Source organism: Mchenga conophoros, linkage group LG5 (assembly GCF_057382185.1).
Source record: "Mchenga conophoros isolate Kocher_MC1m ecotype Shallow Benthic linkage group LG5, M_conophoros_male_GT1.1, whole genome shotgun sequence".
Classification (NCBI taxonomy): Eukaryota; Metazoa; Chordata; class Actinopteri; order Cichliformes; family Cichlidae; genus Mchenga; species Mchenga conophoros.
This window is the reverse complement of record NC_140530.1, coordinates 10152250-10167914: the sequence shown is the minus strand read 5'-3', so window position 1 is coordinate 10167914 and position 15665 is coordinate 10152250. Positions and strand designations below refer to the sequence as shown.

Below are 15665 nucleotides of genomic sequence, written 5' to 3'. Positions count from 1 at the left end.
GCGCACTGCTCTCCCCTACAAAAGCTGCCTTTTGCATATAATAATGCAAAATAATTTCCCCCAGGGATCAATAAAGTATTCTGATTCTGATTTATAGGTTAAAGTATCTGCAGTACTGGTAAATACTGGTCCTGTATTTACTTTTAAAAATAAATAGAAAAAAAAAAAAATATATATATTTGCAGTGTTGCACAGCACAAGCGCAAAGTCAAATGGTGGAGAGTCCCAGATATAAACCTAGTGGGAGTATCCCCCCACTAGGTTTATATCTGGGACTCTCCACCATTTGACATTAGAACTGAAGAAGCTTCTCGGATGAGAGGTGAAACGTCTTCAAGCAACTTAAAGAAGTCCAGACGCTTTTCTTTGCAAGCTCCTTTGACTACGATGACCTGGATGACTGAGAACCTTCACAGACATAAGCGCAATATCCATTTTTTTTTTTTTTTTACATTTCCTGTTGCTCCAATGCATGTAATCACCAGTTACTTTTTACTGCGTTTTCTTTTTTTGTTTGTGTTTTTTTTTTTTTTTTTACAGGAACATACTGAGTAGCATTCTTCTCAAAATGAAAATTTGTTGAAAAGTTGAATACAAAGAAATAAGAAGACAAGCTCCTTACCACCTCTGTAAATCGAGCTAGTCGCTAGATAGCAATAATATTGTCAGAAATGCATGTCTGCTACATGCAGGCAGGAGCACTCTCTCAGAGTCTTAAGCTTCTGCTCGACTCTGCTTATGAATCATTAAAGCAATGGTTGGGACTTCCAGTCATTCAATCAATAGTTGTAACACATTAGTATGGATTTCAAAATGTTATTTGGTTTTCATTTGTACCTATTTTCAGTAATATCAACTTTAATATCAGCAGATTAACTAGGCATATAATTATTTTCTTTCTCTCTTTTTTGACATATTTTTCAAGTCATCTATATTTGACAACAACATAATAAAACTGGAAATTGTGTTTCTGGTGTGCCACCCCTATGAAAAAAATCCGGATGCGCCCCTGGTAGCAGGAGCGGCAGGCTGCTATTCCTGGACCTGAGTGTGTTTTTCCAGTCGCACAGAGGAGAGCGGGCTGAGAATGTCCTCGTGTCAGGCTCGTTCATTTCCCGCGTTACAAATACCAAAAGTGGATACATTGCACACAACGGTAAGTTGCTTCTTCCTTGAACGTGGCTGGGTATTTAGAGAGGGATAACTGTTTCCGAGTTGATGTACTCTCGACGTCTCCCACGGGAAAAAAAAAAAGCCCTTTCGGAATAAGTCTTTTCGAGGAAGAAATGGCAAATTTATCATATGTATAATACAAAATACCTTACAAAAGACATATGTGAATGTCACACACTGCAGAAGAATCTTTAGCTAGGCAGCATAAAGAGGAAGCAAGCCAAAGGGCTGTTTTCCCCTCTCTGTTTAAAGCTCCTTTCCTGTCAGTGAGCCGATGAATTTTTTTTCATTCGTTGCTAAAAAAGGTAAAATAAAAAAAGAGTAATTTTTAAAGTGACTTTTAGAAATTTCCTCTTGTGTCAGCCACCAATTAAAACTTTTATAACCACACACACAACGTTCAGCTATTTGTTGAATGCCACGAGAGCAGTCTAGCCTGCATGTATGTGTCTAGTTGTTTTACTGTCTTGCCGAAACTGAAGCGCTGTAACTGTGGTACAAATGTGAAGTAAAATGGACTAGTTTGCCATTGCTTGTTTACAGCAGTGGCTCCTGCACTGCAGCAGTTCATGCAATATCAGTAAGATTTCAGTTGCAGCTGGCTGGTGTCACGAGCTATTTACGTTGACATGCCATTCATCCAGCTAAAAATAATCATACGCATTCACTGGCTCTTTTAAAATGTCATTGCAGCAACCTACTGCACTCAGTAGCTAACAATACAAACCAGCTGCCAGACTCCAAGCCAGTGAACTCTTGCTTTACACATGCGGGAAATGATTTAGGACCTCCTTCCTTCTTGAACGTATGCAGATACATTTTTGTTATAAGCTTCCTGAGTGCTGCTGTCTTCTTGACCCTCCTCCAGCTGGGCTCGAGTTCATCAGGCTCCAGATAAACATGTCCTCATCGTATGCTGCTACGATAGCAGCGCTGATTACAACAAACTCTTTTAATCCACCCATCAAAACCAGGACCCACGCCACTTCTAACACAGCACGGACTCGTAAGCCTAGCCAGGATCACCGCTGCCCTCAAACTGTACAGAGGAATGCTGTTTCACCTGAGCCTCAGGGATTTTACGATGAGCAACAGGAGAATCCTGCTGACTATTGCATAGGTAGGTAAGACACCGACCCTGAAATCCAGCTCCCCTGGTTGAGATCTTCAATTTTCACATCTGCTGCGTATTTCATTGCAGGTGGTTACTACCCTGTAGAGATTGGAGACATTTTTGTTGACCGTTACCAAGTTGTTAAAAAGTTGGGATGGGGTCATTTCTCTACTGTGTGGCTCTGCTGGGATATGGTGTAAGTACAGGTTTGGTCCACTTGACTTTTTACACAACAATTATCAATATGATCCAGTAACTCACTGACATAATTGTTTGCATGCAGGAAAGGGCAATTTGTGGCTCTGAAGGTGGTGAAGAGTGCTCAAACATTCACAGAGACGGCACTGGATGAGATCAAACTTCTGAAATGCGTCAGTGTGGTCACATTGCTGTCAGATTCAAGTCATTTTGGAGTGCTCTTAAAACACTCGTGTAACAGAACTGGCTTAGGGTTAGGCTTAGTCTGGCCACGAGCAGAAGTCTGAGTAATCAGCGTGTTTAGTGGTGCAATGAACTGCAAAGGTTTTCTGCGATCATTTTGCTATTTTATGTCCATCACTGTGGAGTCACAATAATGTCACCATGCTATGAAATCATGTGTCCTCTTCATTTTTATTTATTTTTGTTCAATACGTACTTGTTTAATCATCAGGTAAGAGACAGCGACCCCAAAGATCCTAAACGAGACAGCATAGTCCAGCTCATTGATGACTTCAGGGTGACTGGAGTGAATGGAGAGCGTATCCTTTATAAAGATGGTCGATCACAATTATCTGCTCCGCAACTTGTAGTATTTCATTGAGTGGTGCAGATCTTGTAAGTGTATTCTGGCTTCTTCTAAATACCCAGGGTGTAATATTCAGGTTCTGTGGTATAAAAGCAGGTCCTTAATTGCTCAACAGATGTGTGCATGGTTCTGGAGGTTCTTGGGCACCAGCTGCTGAGGTGGATCATCAAATCGAACTACACAGGCCTCCCTCTTCCCTGCGTTAAGAGCATCCTCAGACAGGTTTTGTGCAATCCTTTATTCCAACCTTTGAAATGGTCCCCTGTCTATGACCACTATTTGAGGTTTTTCTGTAAACAGAAGATGTTCTGTCTTTGCCTATGTCAGTGATCTGATTACGGTTCCTTCTCACAGGTTCTTCAGGGTTTAGATTACTTGCACACTAAATGCAAGATCATTCACACAGACATCAAGCCAGAAAACATCCTTCTGAGAGTGGATGAGGTTTATGTTCAAAAGCTCGCGGCCGACACCAAGCTGTGGCAGATGCCCAGGTCTCCTGTATTCACCAGCACCTCAGGTTAGCGATGCTGTGCTAATAATTAGCCTACATATGACTCAGTTATATGGTGTCTCGGGAAGTACCTTAACCACATTTGTGCCTTTTTCCCCTCCTGATGTTTTTCCATTTGCCAGTGAACACAGTTTCCAGAGAAAAACAGGTGTGCAATATGAAATATATTCCTCTGATATTATTATCTTATTAATACATTTTTATTCAGCTCTGATTGTATTATGACCTTTACTTTTATACTTTGACTTACTTAGAGTGCGCCCAAGTTACTTGGAAAGCTGACTGGGGTTTTCCACACTCTTGGGGAGTGGGTAAGATGGAGTTGGTGTTTTGCTTTTATACTGATGCATCCTATAAGCTCCTTCATCTTTGTCAAACTGTGTAACAACCGGTCTTCTGTACAAGCACACTACACTGAGACTTCTATCCACAGTGAGTGGATATGGGAAAAGTTACTGTTCATACTTGATTTTTATCAGCAGTTGCTGAGTTGCTGAGCAGTTGTGGCCTCTTCACCTCAGTCAGAAAATATGCTCTGCCTGTTTTTTTGCATTTGTAACATTCATATAATCAATAATTATGGCATTCATATTGCAGCATTTTTTTCTTACTACCCACTCAGGTGTGTGTAACTTTTACAGAGAGTTTGGGCAGAGATTGGAGAGCACGTTATATGTGTTCATTCTACTGTATTTTTCTTCCTTTCTCATCCTAAAGAGACACTGGAAAGAGGCGTTTGCAATATATGCACTGCAGTGGAGTACAGACAAGTAAAGAGCAGGTTATCATGTATTTAGAGAGTACAGCTCCTATGGTGTATTACTTATGGTATATATTCTACAGTAGGCAACTTACTGTGACTATCAGGACTGGGCACTAAGCAATGCTGAAACAGTAAGCAGACACAACTGGTTATTTTGATGTCCTTCCAATAGCCGCTGTTGTGGTTTCACCATAGCTTGTTGTCAGCAACCTGCTCTAAATCATGTGAAAACTTTATGATTCACTGCTGAGGTATGAAATATAAAAACAATGCTAAATACATCCACTGTTGTCTGTGCACTTAAGTACTAATAGAATATGAAACATCACTTGTAGTTGCATTATTCTGCATTTTTGCTGGATCTCACAAAGCAGGCATAGATTTGTGATAAATCACTAAGCACATTTCTTATTAATTTCTTCGGTCCATGCTCTCTGCTGATTGTTTTCCACGTATGACTGTGCCCTACAGTCCAGCAGGATTTCCAGAAGTCCAATTAAGCGACTGACGAGGAAAGACAGAAGCCGACGAGGCAAGCCTGATGTGTCCGTTTCTGTCGGTGCTACCTCTAGCACCCATGGCTCCACTTGTCACTCTAAGCTAACAGGTTCTAACATCACTGTAAGAAGACAGACTCTGCTGTTGGAAGACAGATTGAATTTAGCTGCACACAGCCTCAGAGACTCCTTCTGCTCGTGTCCAGACCTCAGCACAGATGCTGCTGTCTCTGGATCCAGATCATTGTTATTACATCAGACTGCAGACAGAGATTCTCTGCTACCTTCACCATCATGTCCACAAGGTGAGTCTAAGAAGATTTCTTGGAGGGAAAGTAACTCTAAAGCCAACAGTTTGTTCCTCTTTCTGTGGAAACTTGCATTTTGGCTCAAATCTGTACTTTGGGCTGTGTGTTTACATAAACTGAAAGGCTACATGGATCGTAAGCAGTAAAAGTACTTTCTTAGCTGTCATGTTGTTTTATGTACTTAAGGCACCAGTGACTCAGATGTTATTCTGGACCTACTGAAGCCTCACAATGCTGACAAAATCCTCATCAAGATTGCTGATCTAGGCAATGCCTGCTGGGTGGTGAGTGAATTTATTTTTATTAGGGAATATGTTTCTGTTTGTTTTTGATTTCTAGAGAATATCTGAATTCCAGATCACACGGTTGTTGCCTTTCGGAGTTTAGAGTTGAGTTGGTCTATGTCATACCATAAATTCAGCTGCAACTGCCCAGGGCTTTGTGCTTCAGGATTCTGGCTTTATTAAACCTTTAAGTATTTGATATTATAGTATTATTCCCACATTTAATCAAAACACACTCAGAACTTTGAAGTAAACTGCACTCTGTTTCATAAATGGCCACACGAGTGCATTAAAAATGCTTCTAAGTCATCATTATGATACAATGCAGCAGGTGCACGGCATGATAGCCATATTTACAGTGCCCTGTGGTGAAAACACAGCTGCCATATGTCGCTTGTGGGCTGACATGTAGCTTAAGAGAGGCGTATGTAGCAATCTTGTGCAGTTCATTACAACTGATGGTTTCCATTTTATTTGTCCGAGTCAGAAAAACAGATCAAGATGCTGTTTTCTATGGTAACATTTTAAAAGCATGCAAGAAAAATGAAAAATTATTCTGTAGCCTATTATGGTATTTATCCCTGCTGTCAATGAAATGTCTATAGAATAATTATAATCTTTAAGGGTTCTGAATATAAACATATAGCCGCAGTGTCACAAGACTATTTTTTAAATGATATTTGTCAGGGCTTCAGGCGGATTGTTTTAACAAGTTTATTTACAGCACAAACAAACAAAACTGTCAAAGTTTAGGGTGAATGTTAGAGAAAGTCAGGAACAGGAACAGGTGAGCTGATCACTTGCAGGTGCATGGATCCAAAGGGCACGAACCAGGATTAGTCCCACCCTGAACACAGAAATCAACATGTCCAATATTCTCAGTTTCAGGTCTTCTTCAGACACAGCAACTTAGAACTATTTTAGTAGCTGTGCCATTTGACTTTAAGATGAAAAGTTCTCAAAATTCAACAGCACAAAATGTTGTTGAAAAAGAAAAAATTTCCACTATAGTAGATTAAAATCACCCCTCCTTTATGCACATCTGCAAATCTTTGTACACGGATGGGGGCAGCTCCCTTACATTTACTGAGATTGGCAATTGACTGTGAGTTAATTAATGTGTGAAAATGGCTAACATTCTGTACAGCATCGTTGATCACCGATTCTAACTTGTGACAAAACAGATGACGATCAGGTTAGGATTGATTTAATCACTCAGGAATGCGGCTGTTTCTCTCTATCACCCCATCATAACCCTATACAGGAAGGTTGTGGTGGGAAGGTAATAATAATATATTAGAGTGACGAACATATAGACCAGAGTAGAGGGTAAATCACCAAATCTCCAAAGCAAATCCCACCCTGGCTGTACGTATGGCACTGTACGCAAACTCTGGACGTACTAAAACCTCACTACCCTTTGAACGAACTCTAATAACTTGGGTCATTCATGAACTTTTACTCCTATTATTGGATAAAGTTATGTTTATAACAAAATAAAATAATAAAGACATGCTCATCAACCTCAGTTTCACTCTGTGTTTAATGCCAGTCAGTAAATGTTAGCATGCTAATATGTTAAATTCCAGTTGTTCCTAAGAATAGTTATTTATCATAATTATTGAAATAATCTGGTCTGTCGTCATCATCATAACAGTGGCTTACACCAGCGGTCCCCAACCTTTTTTGCGCCACGGACCGGTTTATGCCCAACAATATTTTCACGGACCGGCCTTTAAGGTGTCGCGGATAAATACAACAAAATAAAACCAGTACCGGTTTATTCATAACACACGTGAAAAGACCCAGGAAACAGAGTTAACGATTAAAAACGATAACAAAGTCATGCTAAAAACCGATAAAAAACCCTGAAAACCATACATTTCACACCCGAGCCTCAACTCTTGTGGCCCGGTGCCAAACGACTCACGGACCGGGCCCAGGGGTTGGGGACCGCTGGCTTACACAACCATGTGCATATAGATTAAGGGTCACAGGTTTTTAATTTAACATAGAGAGATTTTGTGCAGCCTTGTATGCAGCTCATCTATCTTGTTGCCAGCACAAACACTTTACCGAAGACATCCAGACGTGTCAGTATCGTTCTGTGGAGGCCCTGATTGGTGCTGACTATGGCACACCCGCTGACATCTGGAGCACTGCCTGCATGGTGAGCTAAGTACCTGGATATAAGTGTAAAAACAAAATAAAAAAAGAAGAAAGAAATGAAGGTCACACATCTCATTGACATTCATAGATTCACTACAACCATTTTTATTTTTGTCCCTCTCTGTGTAGGCTTTTGAATTGGCCACAGGGGACTATTTGTTCGACCCACAGTCAGGAGCCACATTTTCCCGCGAGGAAGGTTTGTGGTGTACACAAATTTCTCTTGTCCTTGATTTATGTGCTTATAGTACGGTGTGTACTCATGTCCTTTCAGATCACATTGCCCACATCATTGAGCTACTAGGACCTCTTCCATCACAGTTTGCCCTCTCAGGGAGAAATTCTAAACGATATTTCAACTCTAAGGGTAATTTTGTGTCATTGTGCGATCACTTTGTTTGTTTTTTATTGTAGTTTGACACAGAAAGTTTTACCTATTTAATTAACTCTCTTTTTAATTCTCTTACGCAGTTCATCTTTTCCTTCCTAAAAGTGTTCTGGTCCGTTTTCCTTGTCTCCAGGACATCTGCGACACATCTCAAAGCTGAAACCATGGGGCCTGTTTGAGATCTTGCTGGACAAATATGAGTGGTCACGGGAGGAAGCTTTACAGTTCAGTTCCTTTCTCTTGACAATGTTGGAACTGCTGCCAGAGAAAAGAGCCACAGCTGCCCAGTGTCTAACTCACCCCTGGATTGCCTTCTAGACACACTGGCTTTGTGACATTTAGAGCCCAGTGAACTATCTCTGTGATGGGATTTGGTCAGCGGTGGGTGTAGCCTGGTGCTGGCATCATGAGCACAGCTTTTGATAATGTTTATTAGCCTGACTTGGGTTGTTTGGTCTTTTGTTAGCTGTCTAAGTTAGGCAATGACCAAAGTACAATTTTGTCCTACAAGAAAAGTGCCTCAAACCAAGCGTACAATATCCTTAAGTTTTGATAACAGAACAGAAGATTTGTTTTATTTTTTCTTCTAAAAAAGCAAATGAAGACCTCCCCTTCTTTATACCCAAGTATTGAAATGGCAACAGTGTAAAGCAGGATTTATTATCCCGCAAATATGTCCATCTGCGTACACATTTCCATTTGGGCAGAGGGGGGAGAAGGGTTTTCACCCACCCCAGATGTGCTCCAGTGCAGTCCTCCAAGATCCTAACTGCATGTCGCTGGATGCAGATGATGTAAGCATCTGCTGAATGCTGATTGGTTGACAAGTGGGCTGGAAAAGAGAAGGGAGCAACAGCAGAGTTCACCAGGAACAGGAGATAAAAACTTCAAAGATAAAAAAAAATGCGTAATGAAAAGCACAGAGAGTGGCTACAGTGGACATGTTTCATTGCTTTTACTACTCTGTTTCACTTCACCTCTTTCTATGTTGTAACTTTGCTTTTCTCTGTGGCTGGTTGATGGAAAAACAACAACATGAGCGACCCACAGACCAGTTGTACCACATATTTGTATACTGCCTCCATCTGGCAACAGAGCTCTCTGCAGGCAGATGGGCAGTCCCTGAACCAGAGTAGACAACAAATGCTCCCTCTGCTAGCTTATAAATCCCACTTAGGTCTGAGGTGTAGAAGGGGTGTCTTCACACAGCTCAAGTATCAAATTAAAATTATGAAATGTAAATAGGATAATTACCCACTAAGAATATCAGGGCAAACACCTACAAATGATAAAGGTGATTTAATCAACACACATATTTAACCCTAATAAATGATGAAATGCTATGCACAACAAACAGTGCGCCCTGTTTTTGTCAAGACTGAGCAAGTGTGAGTGTGCTGACTGCTGAGATTAGGTCTGCTGTACATTCCTTGCATGCTCACAGCACAGCTCTGAGTAGGAGGGTGGATGGAAGAGGAGGGAGGAGTTAGCCTCATGTAAACGTAGGCATATGTCCGCCTGTTAGGAAACCAGCAGATTTTCCTCTAGCGGCAGGGGAAGCGAGAAGAGAGCTGAGAGCGAGCCTGCCTGCACACGTAAGTCTTCTATTCTTCTGTTCCCTGGGATTGTAATAAAAAGTAAGATTTTAAGAATGCAACCGGGTTTTTTTTCCTAAGAAGAATTAGTCCTGCAGTTGCTAAAGAAAAACCACTGCTCAGTCTGGTTTGAATTCATATTATGGACTGAAGAGTTTGCGAAATAGTATTGTGAAATAGTGTTGTGAAACTGTGGGACATCAATGGTAATTCCTGTAACTGACGCGGATTTCAGCCATGCAAAACCAAAAAAGCATTTCACAAATTCCCTTTTTACCAGTTTTGTTGTGCCTTCTCTGTTTTTGTTCCAGTGGAGTTTGAATTCAGGTAGATAGTAGGAAAAGCATGCAACTTCATGCAGCTGTTCATCTGCACAATGATAAACATGCATGTGTGTGTTTATGCAGCCTTTCTAAAATTCCATTTTATTTTCTGCGCCTGTTCCTGTATGTTCAGAAGAAGCAAAGTAAAGTAAGTAAAGGTTAAAGTCCCAAAGCTCTGCCTTTTGTGACACAGCTCTTAACCCCCGGCCAGTTGCCATGCAACTAAAACTCCAAATCAAAAGGAATTACCTCAACAGCCAATGGTCTCCCACAGTTGTATTATTAGTGCAAGGTAGAGTTGTTTCCAGCCATGCTTTTCACTGCTTTCCCACAGAAGCAGCTTTTGTTTAGAATTCTGGCTGTGCTCCCCCTCCCCACACACACCCTTTTCTTACCCATTTATCTGTGCTGGAGAAATCTAAACAGACTAATTGCTCCTGAGAGGAGGAAGGTCCACACAAAGCACTGTGTGGTGTGCTTTCAACTGTTTATTGGAGTTGATATCCTTGAGAGATATCATCATATTGAGTTTCGTGTGGGTGTTCATCTTGGACATGGCAGCAGCGGTAACAGCAGCTGATAGTGAAGCAGCAACTGTACACTGCATAAATACCCATCTCATTTACCCAACACAAAGGGAAAGGTAGGGCGAGAGGAGACAGGAGAGGAGCTTTCATTTATCTCATGCAGATTTGCCGTTATTGCACTGCGTCTGGGGTTCATTTATCATTGTCCTTTTCCATAATATAGCACTATACACCATACCTGCACTGAACTGATATTTTTACAATCTGGTTGCAGCATGTGGCTGACTCTATTCTACAGCTGCACAGGTGGAGCAGCTCTTCTGTATGCTCTGTACAGATGGCTGATTCCCACTGCTGTGCAGTATCATGGAGGACTGGCGCTATTGTGGCACGACATGATTGTGGAGCGAATGCTGGACACACTGACCCAGTCCACACGTCCTCAGGTGCGCCGTCCACAAACACTCACCTCTCACAGTGTCAACCATCACATACTGTGTCGATGTGATTTAGTTTAACAGTGTATGAAGCGTATAGAAAAGGTATGGCAGAACCAAGATGGAGAGAAAAAGCAAAGCATGTGAAAAATATAGTGACCACTCGCAGATAGGCTACAACAGCAAAGGTTCACACTGGGCTCCATTCATATCAGGTAAGGCAGAAACCTGAAGCTTAGTGGATACGGGCTCACCAAAACTGGAAAGCAAACAGCTGAAGAAATGATTGTGAACAATAAACTGTAAAAATATCCGTGGCACCCACGAAGAATATAGCATACCAGATTCATGGCAATAAATCTAAGAGACAAACAGTAATGTGAGGCAATCTGCAGAGTCGTCTACCATTTATTCCACTCAGTAAAAACTACTTTTCACTGAAATTGTCAAAACTTACTTGTCTGGTTTCTTATGTTTTTCTCATGTTTTTCTTCATTCAGCCTCCCTTTTTTTTGGGTGGGGGTGTCACGGCGACCATAACTATTACAGAGATGTTAATGTAAGAGTGTCATGCACCTAAAACTCTTTCACATACACAAGTTGGAAATGCAGCGATTTGCAAATATATTTATTAAAAATACTAAAGACATTCTATTAACAAAAACTATTATGAACCTAAAGTTTTTTTTATTTAAATATTTTTAAATAATTTAATTTTACAGGTTTTTTGAGTGTGAAGTCAGTAACACACTGCAAAAAGTAGAAAAGGGTAAAAGCAAAAAAAGGACTGGAAAAAGAAAAAGAGTTGAAATGCTTAAAACATAAAATGAGTAGAAAATGGAAAGAAAAGTTAAACTTGTAGTTGAGCTTGTGCATCCAGAAAGTATTCACATCACTTCATTTGTTCCACATTTTGTCATTTTAGAGCGTTATTCCAAAATGGATTTAAATTCACGTCACAATTCCCCATAATGTCAAAGAACAAAAAGATGTGCTTATGTGTTGTCATGAAATCAGGGGCATTTTCACACCCGTAGTTTGTTTATGCTGGTCCATATCAGTTGATGAATTTGAGTTTTTTTTTTTACTATGGTTTGGTTTGTTTTCACACAGAAAAAAATGTAAGTGAACTACAAGTGAACCTAAATGTTTCACTACAAACAACATGAGAGTGTTCAGTTCACTTATTGGCCAGATGTGTCCTTGGGGGGACTATTGGAGAACTATTAAAAATTGGAGAACACAGAGAATTTACATTTATTTCACGGCTAGTTGCTAGTCTGTACAGACCTTTGCACATCTATAATACCTTGCCACATCCCAGAATACAAAGTATACATGGCTACAGTAAATTTTTTAGCTCAAACTTGCAGTGTAAAGTGGGTGGTTTGTTTTGGATCTAGGCTTGGATCACATTCACACCCTAAATGAACAACACAAGTACATTTGCACATGAGACCACCTACACATGTGTCTCGGTGTGGTTGTTTTGGTCTAAACCCGAGTGTGATATTCTGTACAGTACTGTATACTATACATCCACACAAACCGGAAAAGGGGGATAACGAAACGATTCGATTTAAATGGTCTAAACACCACAGGTGTGAAAACACACTAATTAATAATTTAATGAAAACCAAATGACCCTAAAGACACTATTACTTTTAATATCATTTTTTAGTTGCGTATGGGGCTTAGGGTATGAAATACACTCACAGGACACTTTATTAAGTACACCTTGATAGTACTAAATTGGATGCCTTTTCCCCTTGAGAACACCATTAATGCTCTGTGACACAGATTCAAGAAAGTGCTGGAAAAATTCCTGTTGATGACAGATGGGGTAGTCTTGAGTATTTCAGAAACTGTAGATTTGCTGGGATTTTCCACACATGAGCATATTCAAGGTTTATAAAGAATAGTTAGAAAGTAGTAGGTCAGATGGCCAGACTGCGTTGAGCCAATAGGAAGACAACAGTGTGTCAACATGCAGAGACTCATTCCCACAAGGTATCCATAAGAGCATTGGTGATAGGATCACATGATAGGATTATACAGTTGCTGCAGATTTGTTGGCCGCACATCCATGATGCAATCTCCTGTTCAACTAAGGAGCTTGGAAATAAATCTTAAAGATGTCCTATTGGAACGGGTGATAGTGGGGGCCGTTTGAGTATAGAAAATCCATTGTCAAGTTTAATAAACCAGTTTGAAAGGATTGGAGCACTGCAGCCTCCCTGAGAATATTCCTGTAGACTGTGGGGTTTAAAAGATTCTTATTCAGTACGAAAGGGCAAAAGTGTGCCAAGAAAATATTGCCCACACGATTACACCACCACCACCAGCTGCCTAAACCCTTGATATAAGAAAGGATGGACTTACACTTCTGTATTATTTACAACAAATTCTGGCCCCACTATCTGAATGTCACAGCAAAAATTGAGACTCACTAGATCAGTCACCGTTTTTAGAATCTTCTATTGTCCAGTTATGGTGAACCTGTGTGAACTGTAGCCTCAGTTTCCCAAAAGGAGTGGCGCCTGGTGTGGTCTTCTGTTATTGTAGCCAATCTGCTTCAGGTTTTGATATATGGGTTCAGAAGTGCTCTCATGCATACCATGTGGGAATGAATCTCTGCAAGTTGACACACTGTTGTCTTCCTATTGCCTCAAAGCAGTCTGGCCATCTGACCTACTACTGGTACATTTTCTCTCACAAAACTGCCACTCAATGAATATTTTCTCTTTTTCTGACCATTCTTTATAAACTTTATATAAGCTTGTGTGTGGAAAATCCCAGCAGATCTACAGTTTCTGAAATACTCAGACTAGCCCATCTGTCACCAACAATTATGCCACAGTAAAGTCACTTAAATCACCCTTCTTCCCCGGTCAGTTTGAACTAAATGCCTAAATGTATTGAATTGCTGCTATGGAATTTGCTGGTTAGATATTTGCATTAAAAAGCAGTTGAACAGGTGCACCTAAAATAGTGTCCAGTGTTTTACAGAGCTTTAGAGCTGAAGCACAAAAATATGCAAGTAACGCTCCATTCTTTAGCAGACAGCTGTATTAAGGGCCCTGGCGGCCCAGTATATTGTGTGTTTGCTCCAATAAAAGTGTAAGGCGACTCAGAAAGACGCGTGGGAAGAGGGTGCAGCCTATACGGCACCGCTTAATGAGCTAATGTGAGACAGCTGTGCTGGCTGGGAGTGGCTCCTGGGAGTGATTGGTTGATGGGGATCAGGTGTGCAGCGGGAAGGAACCCTGCTGAGTTTGGACGAAAACCTAAGCTGGCTTTCTGAAGTCTGTTTTAATGTAATAACAGGAAATAACACAAGCACAACTTCCCCTTTAACAATATTTTCATAAGAGGGAAAATATCATTTGATTCTGTCTCATGTTGAAAAAACGAGTATCTAGCTCTTATTTATAGTGTGCAGACCACAATTTTCTCTTGTTGGACATCTATGAAATGTGTGAAACACTGGAACCACAATCATAACACAAGAAGTGATAAGATTAACAAAACTATATCCATATGTGTTTAAAATCCCCTTTAAAAATTCAACCATCAGATCAAAATATCTGTGCAAATCCAAGTATTGTCTGTTATAACTAATTGATGCTCGTAAACTCTTATTGAGGTTTTATTAAGTGGTGCTTTTTCTCCCCCTGCATCTAACTCCAGCGACTCCTACATGCAGTACAGAAGAACGCCACTAGAGGAGACCCTCGCAGCGTGGTGAAAGCCATCGACAACTTCTGCAGACAGAAGGAATGGGCCATGAATGTCGGGGATGAGAAAGGTACTGACTTCCTAATGATATGCTCAATGAGTAAAATCAGTTCCTTATTCGATCTAACTATATATTTTTAATATTTCTTTTTGTTTTGTCATAGGCTGCATTCTTGATTCAGTGGTGTCTGAAGTGAATCCTGTCACTGTGTTAGAGCTGGGAACCTACTGTGGCTACTCTACGGTGCGCATCGCCAGCCTTCTTCCTCCACGCGCCAAGATCATCACTCTTGAATTTAACCCAGACTACGCCAAAATTGCTCGTCAGGTTATTGCTTGGGCAGGACTAGAGGATAAGGTAACGAGGAGCTCTAAAAAGAAGCTGATTTGCATAGGGAATGCATAGGGTCAAATTGCAATATTCCTTTTTTAATTTTTATTTTCTATTTACTTATTTTTTTAATAGATCCAGGTAGTTGAAGGCCCATCTGGCGAGTGGATCCCCAAAATGAAGGAACAGTTTGGGGTGAAAACATTTGATTTGGTTTTCTTGGATCACTGGAAAGATCGCTACCTTCCTGACACAAAGCTGCTAGAGGCAAGTCTGTTTGACTCATCCTATACTCATTAAAGTCTTTGCTTTTTCTGCCATGACTCCAGTTTTGCCTTTCTTCTTTTTTGAATCAGGACTGTGGCCTCCTAAGGAAAGGCACTATCTTGCTGGCAGACAACGTCATCTGCCCTGGAACCCCTGATTACCTTGAGTATGTTCGAAACAGCCCGAGATACAAAAGCCAGTACTTCAAATCTCATCTGGAGTACACCAAAGTGGAGGATGGCTTGGAGAAATCTGTCTTCTTAGGGTAGTTTTAAAGGGGGAAAATAACCCCTATTTACACAGGTACTAGTAGACCTCAGACCTTCAGAGTCTTGGGTTTGCAGACTCTGCAAGTGAGGAGGAGAATCTGTTTTGCCTTTTTTAAATGTCATAAAAACTGAAATTAAAAGTGACGTGTAAAAGAAAAGCTGTGTTGTGAGCTTTAATTTC

General features: G+C 40.6%; 2 protein-coding genes across 6 annotated transcripts; both read left to right on the top strand.

The window, feature by feature from the left end:
• The first annotated feature begins 1021 nt into the window (after nt 1–1021).
• LOC146573769 (SRSF protein kinase 3-like) lies at nt 1022–9351 on the top strand. Of its 4 annotated transcripts, none has more exons than XM_085273135.1 (15): nt 1022–1156; nt 2042–2293; nt 2375–2483; nt 2571–2658; nt 2940–3027; nt 3190–3296; nt 3429–3594; nt 3711–3736; nt 3843–3899; nt 4823–5153; nt 5343–5440; nt 7503–7610; nt 7739–7808; nt 7884–7976; nt 8131–9351. In XM_085273135.1, exons 2-15 carry the CDS (start codon nt 2074–2076, stop codon nt 8313–8315), a joined length of 1746 nt encoding a protein of 581 aa, XP_085129261.1. In that variant the 5' UTR covers nt 1022–1156; nt 2042–2073; the 3' UTR covers nt 8316–9351. The 4 variants fall into 4 exon arrangements, with proteins under 4 accessions (XP_085129261.1, XP_085129263.1, XP_085129260.1 ...); XM_085273137.1 differs by having other exon boundaries at nt 8081–8291; XM_085273134.1 differs by having other exon boundaries at nt 7739–7976.
• Nucleotides 9352–9456: 105 nt separating this feature from the next.
• Nucleotides 9457–15642, top strand: comtb (catechol-O-methyltransferase b). Of its 2 annotated transcripts, none has more exons than XM_085273141.1 (6): nt 9457–9592; nt 10717–10888; nt 14570–14687; nt 14782–14975; nt 15084–15215; nt 15305–15642. In XM_085273141.1, exons 2-6 carry the CDS (start codon nt 10718–10720, stop codon nt 15482–15484), a joined length of 795 nt encoding a protein of 264 aa, XP_085129267.1. In that variant the 5' UTR covers nt 9457–9592; nt 10717; the 3' UTR covers nt 15485–15642. The 2 variants fall into 2 exon arrangements, with proteins under 2 accessions (XP_085129267.1, XP_085129268.1); XM_085273142.1 differs by lacking the exon at nt 9457–9592 and adding an exon at nt 9670–10558.
• Nucleotides 15643–15665: the final 23 nt, after the last annotated feature.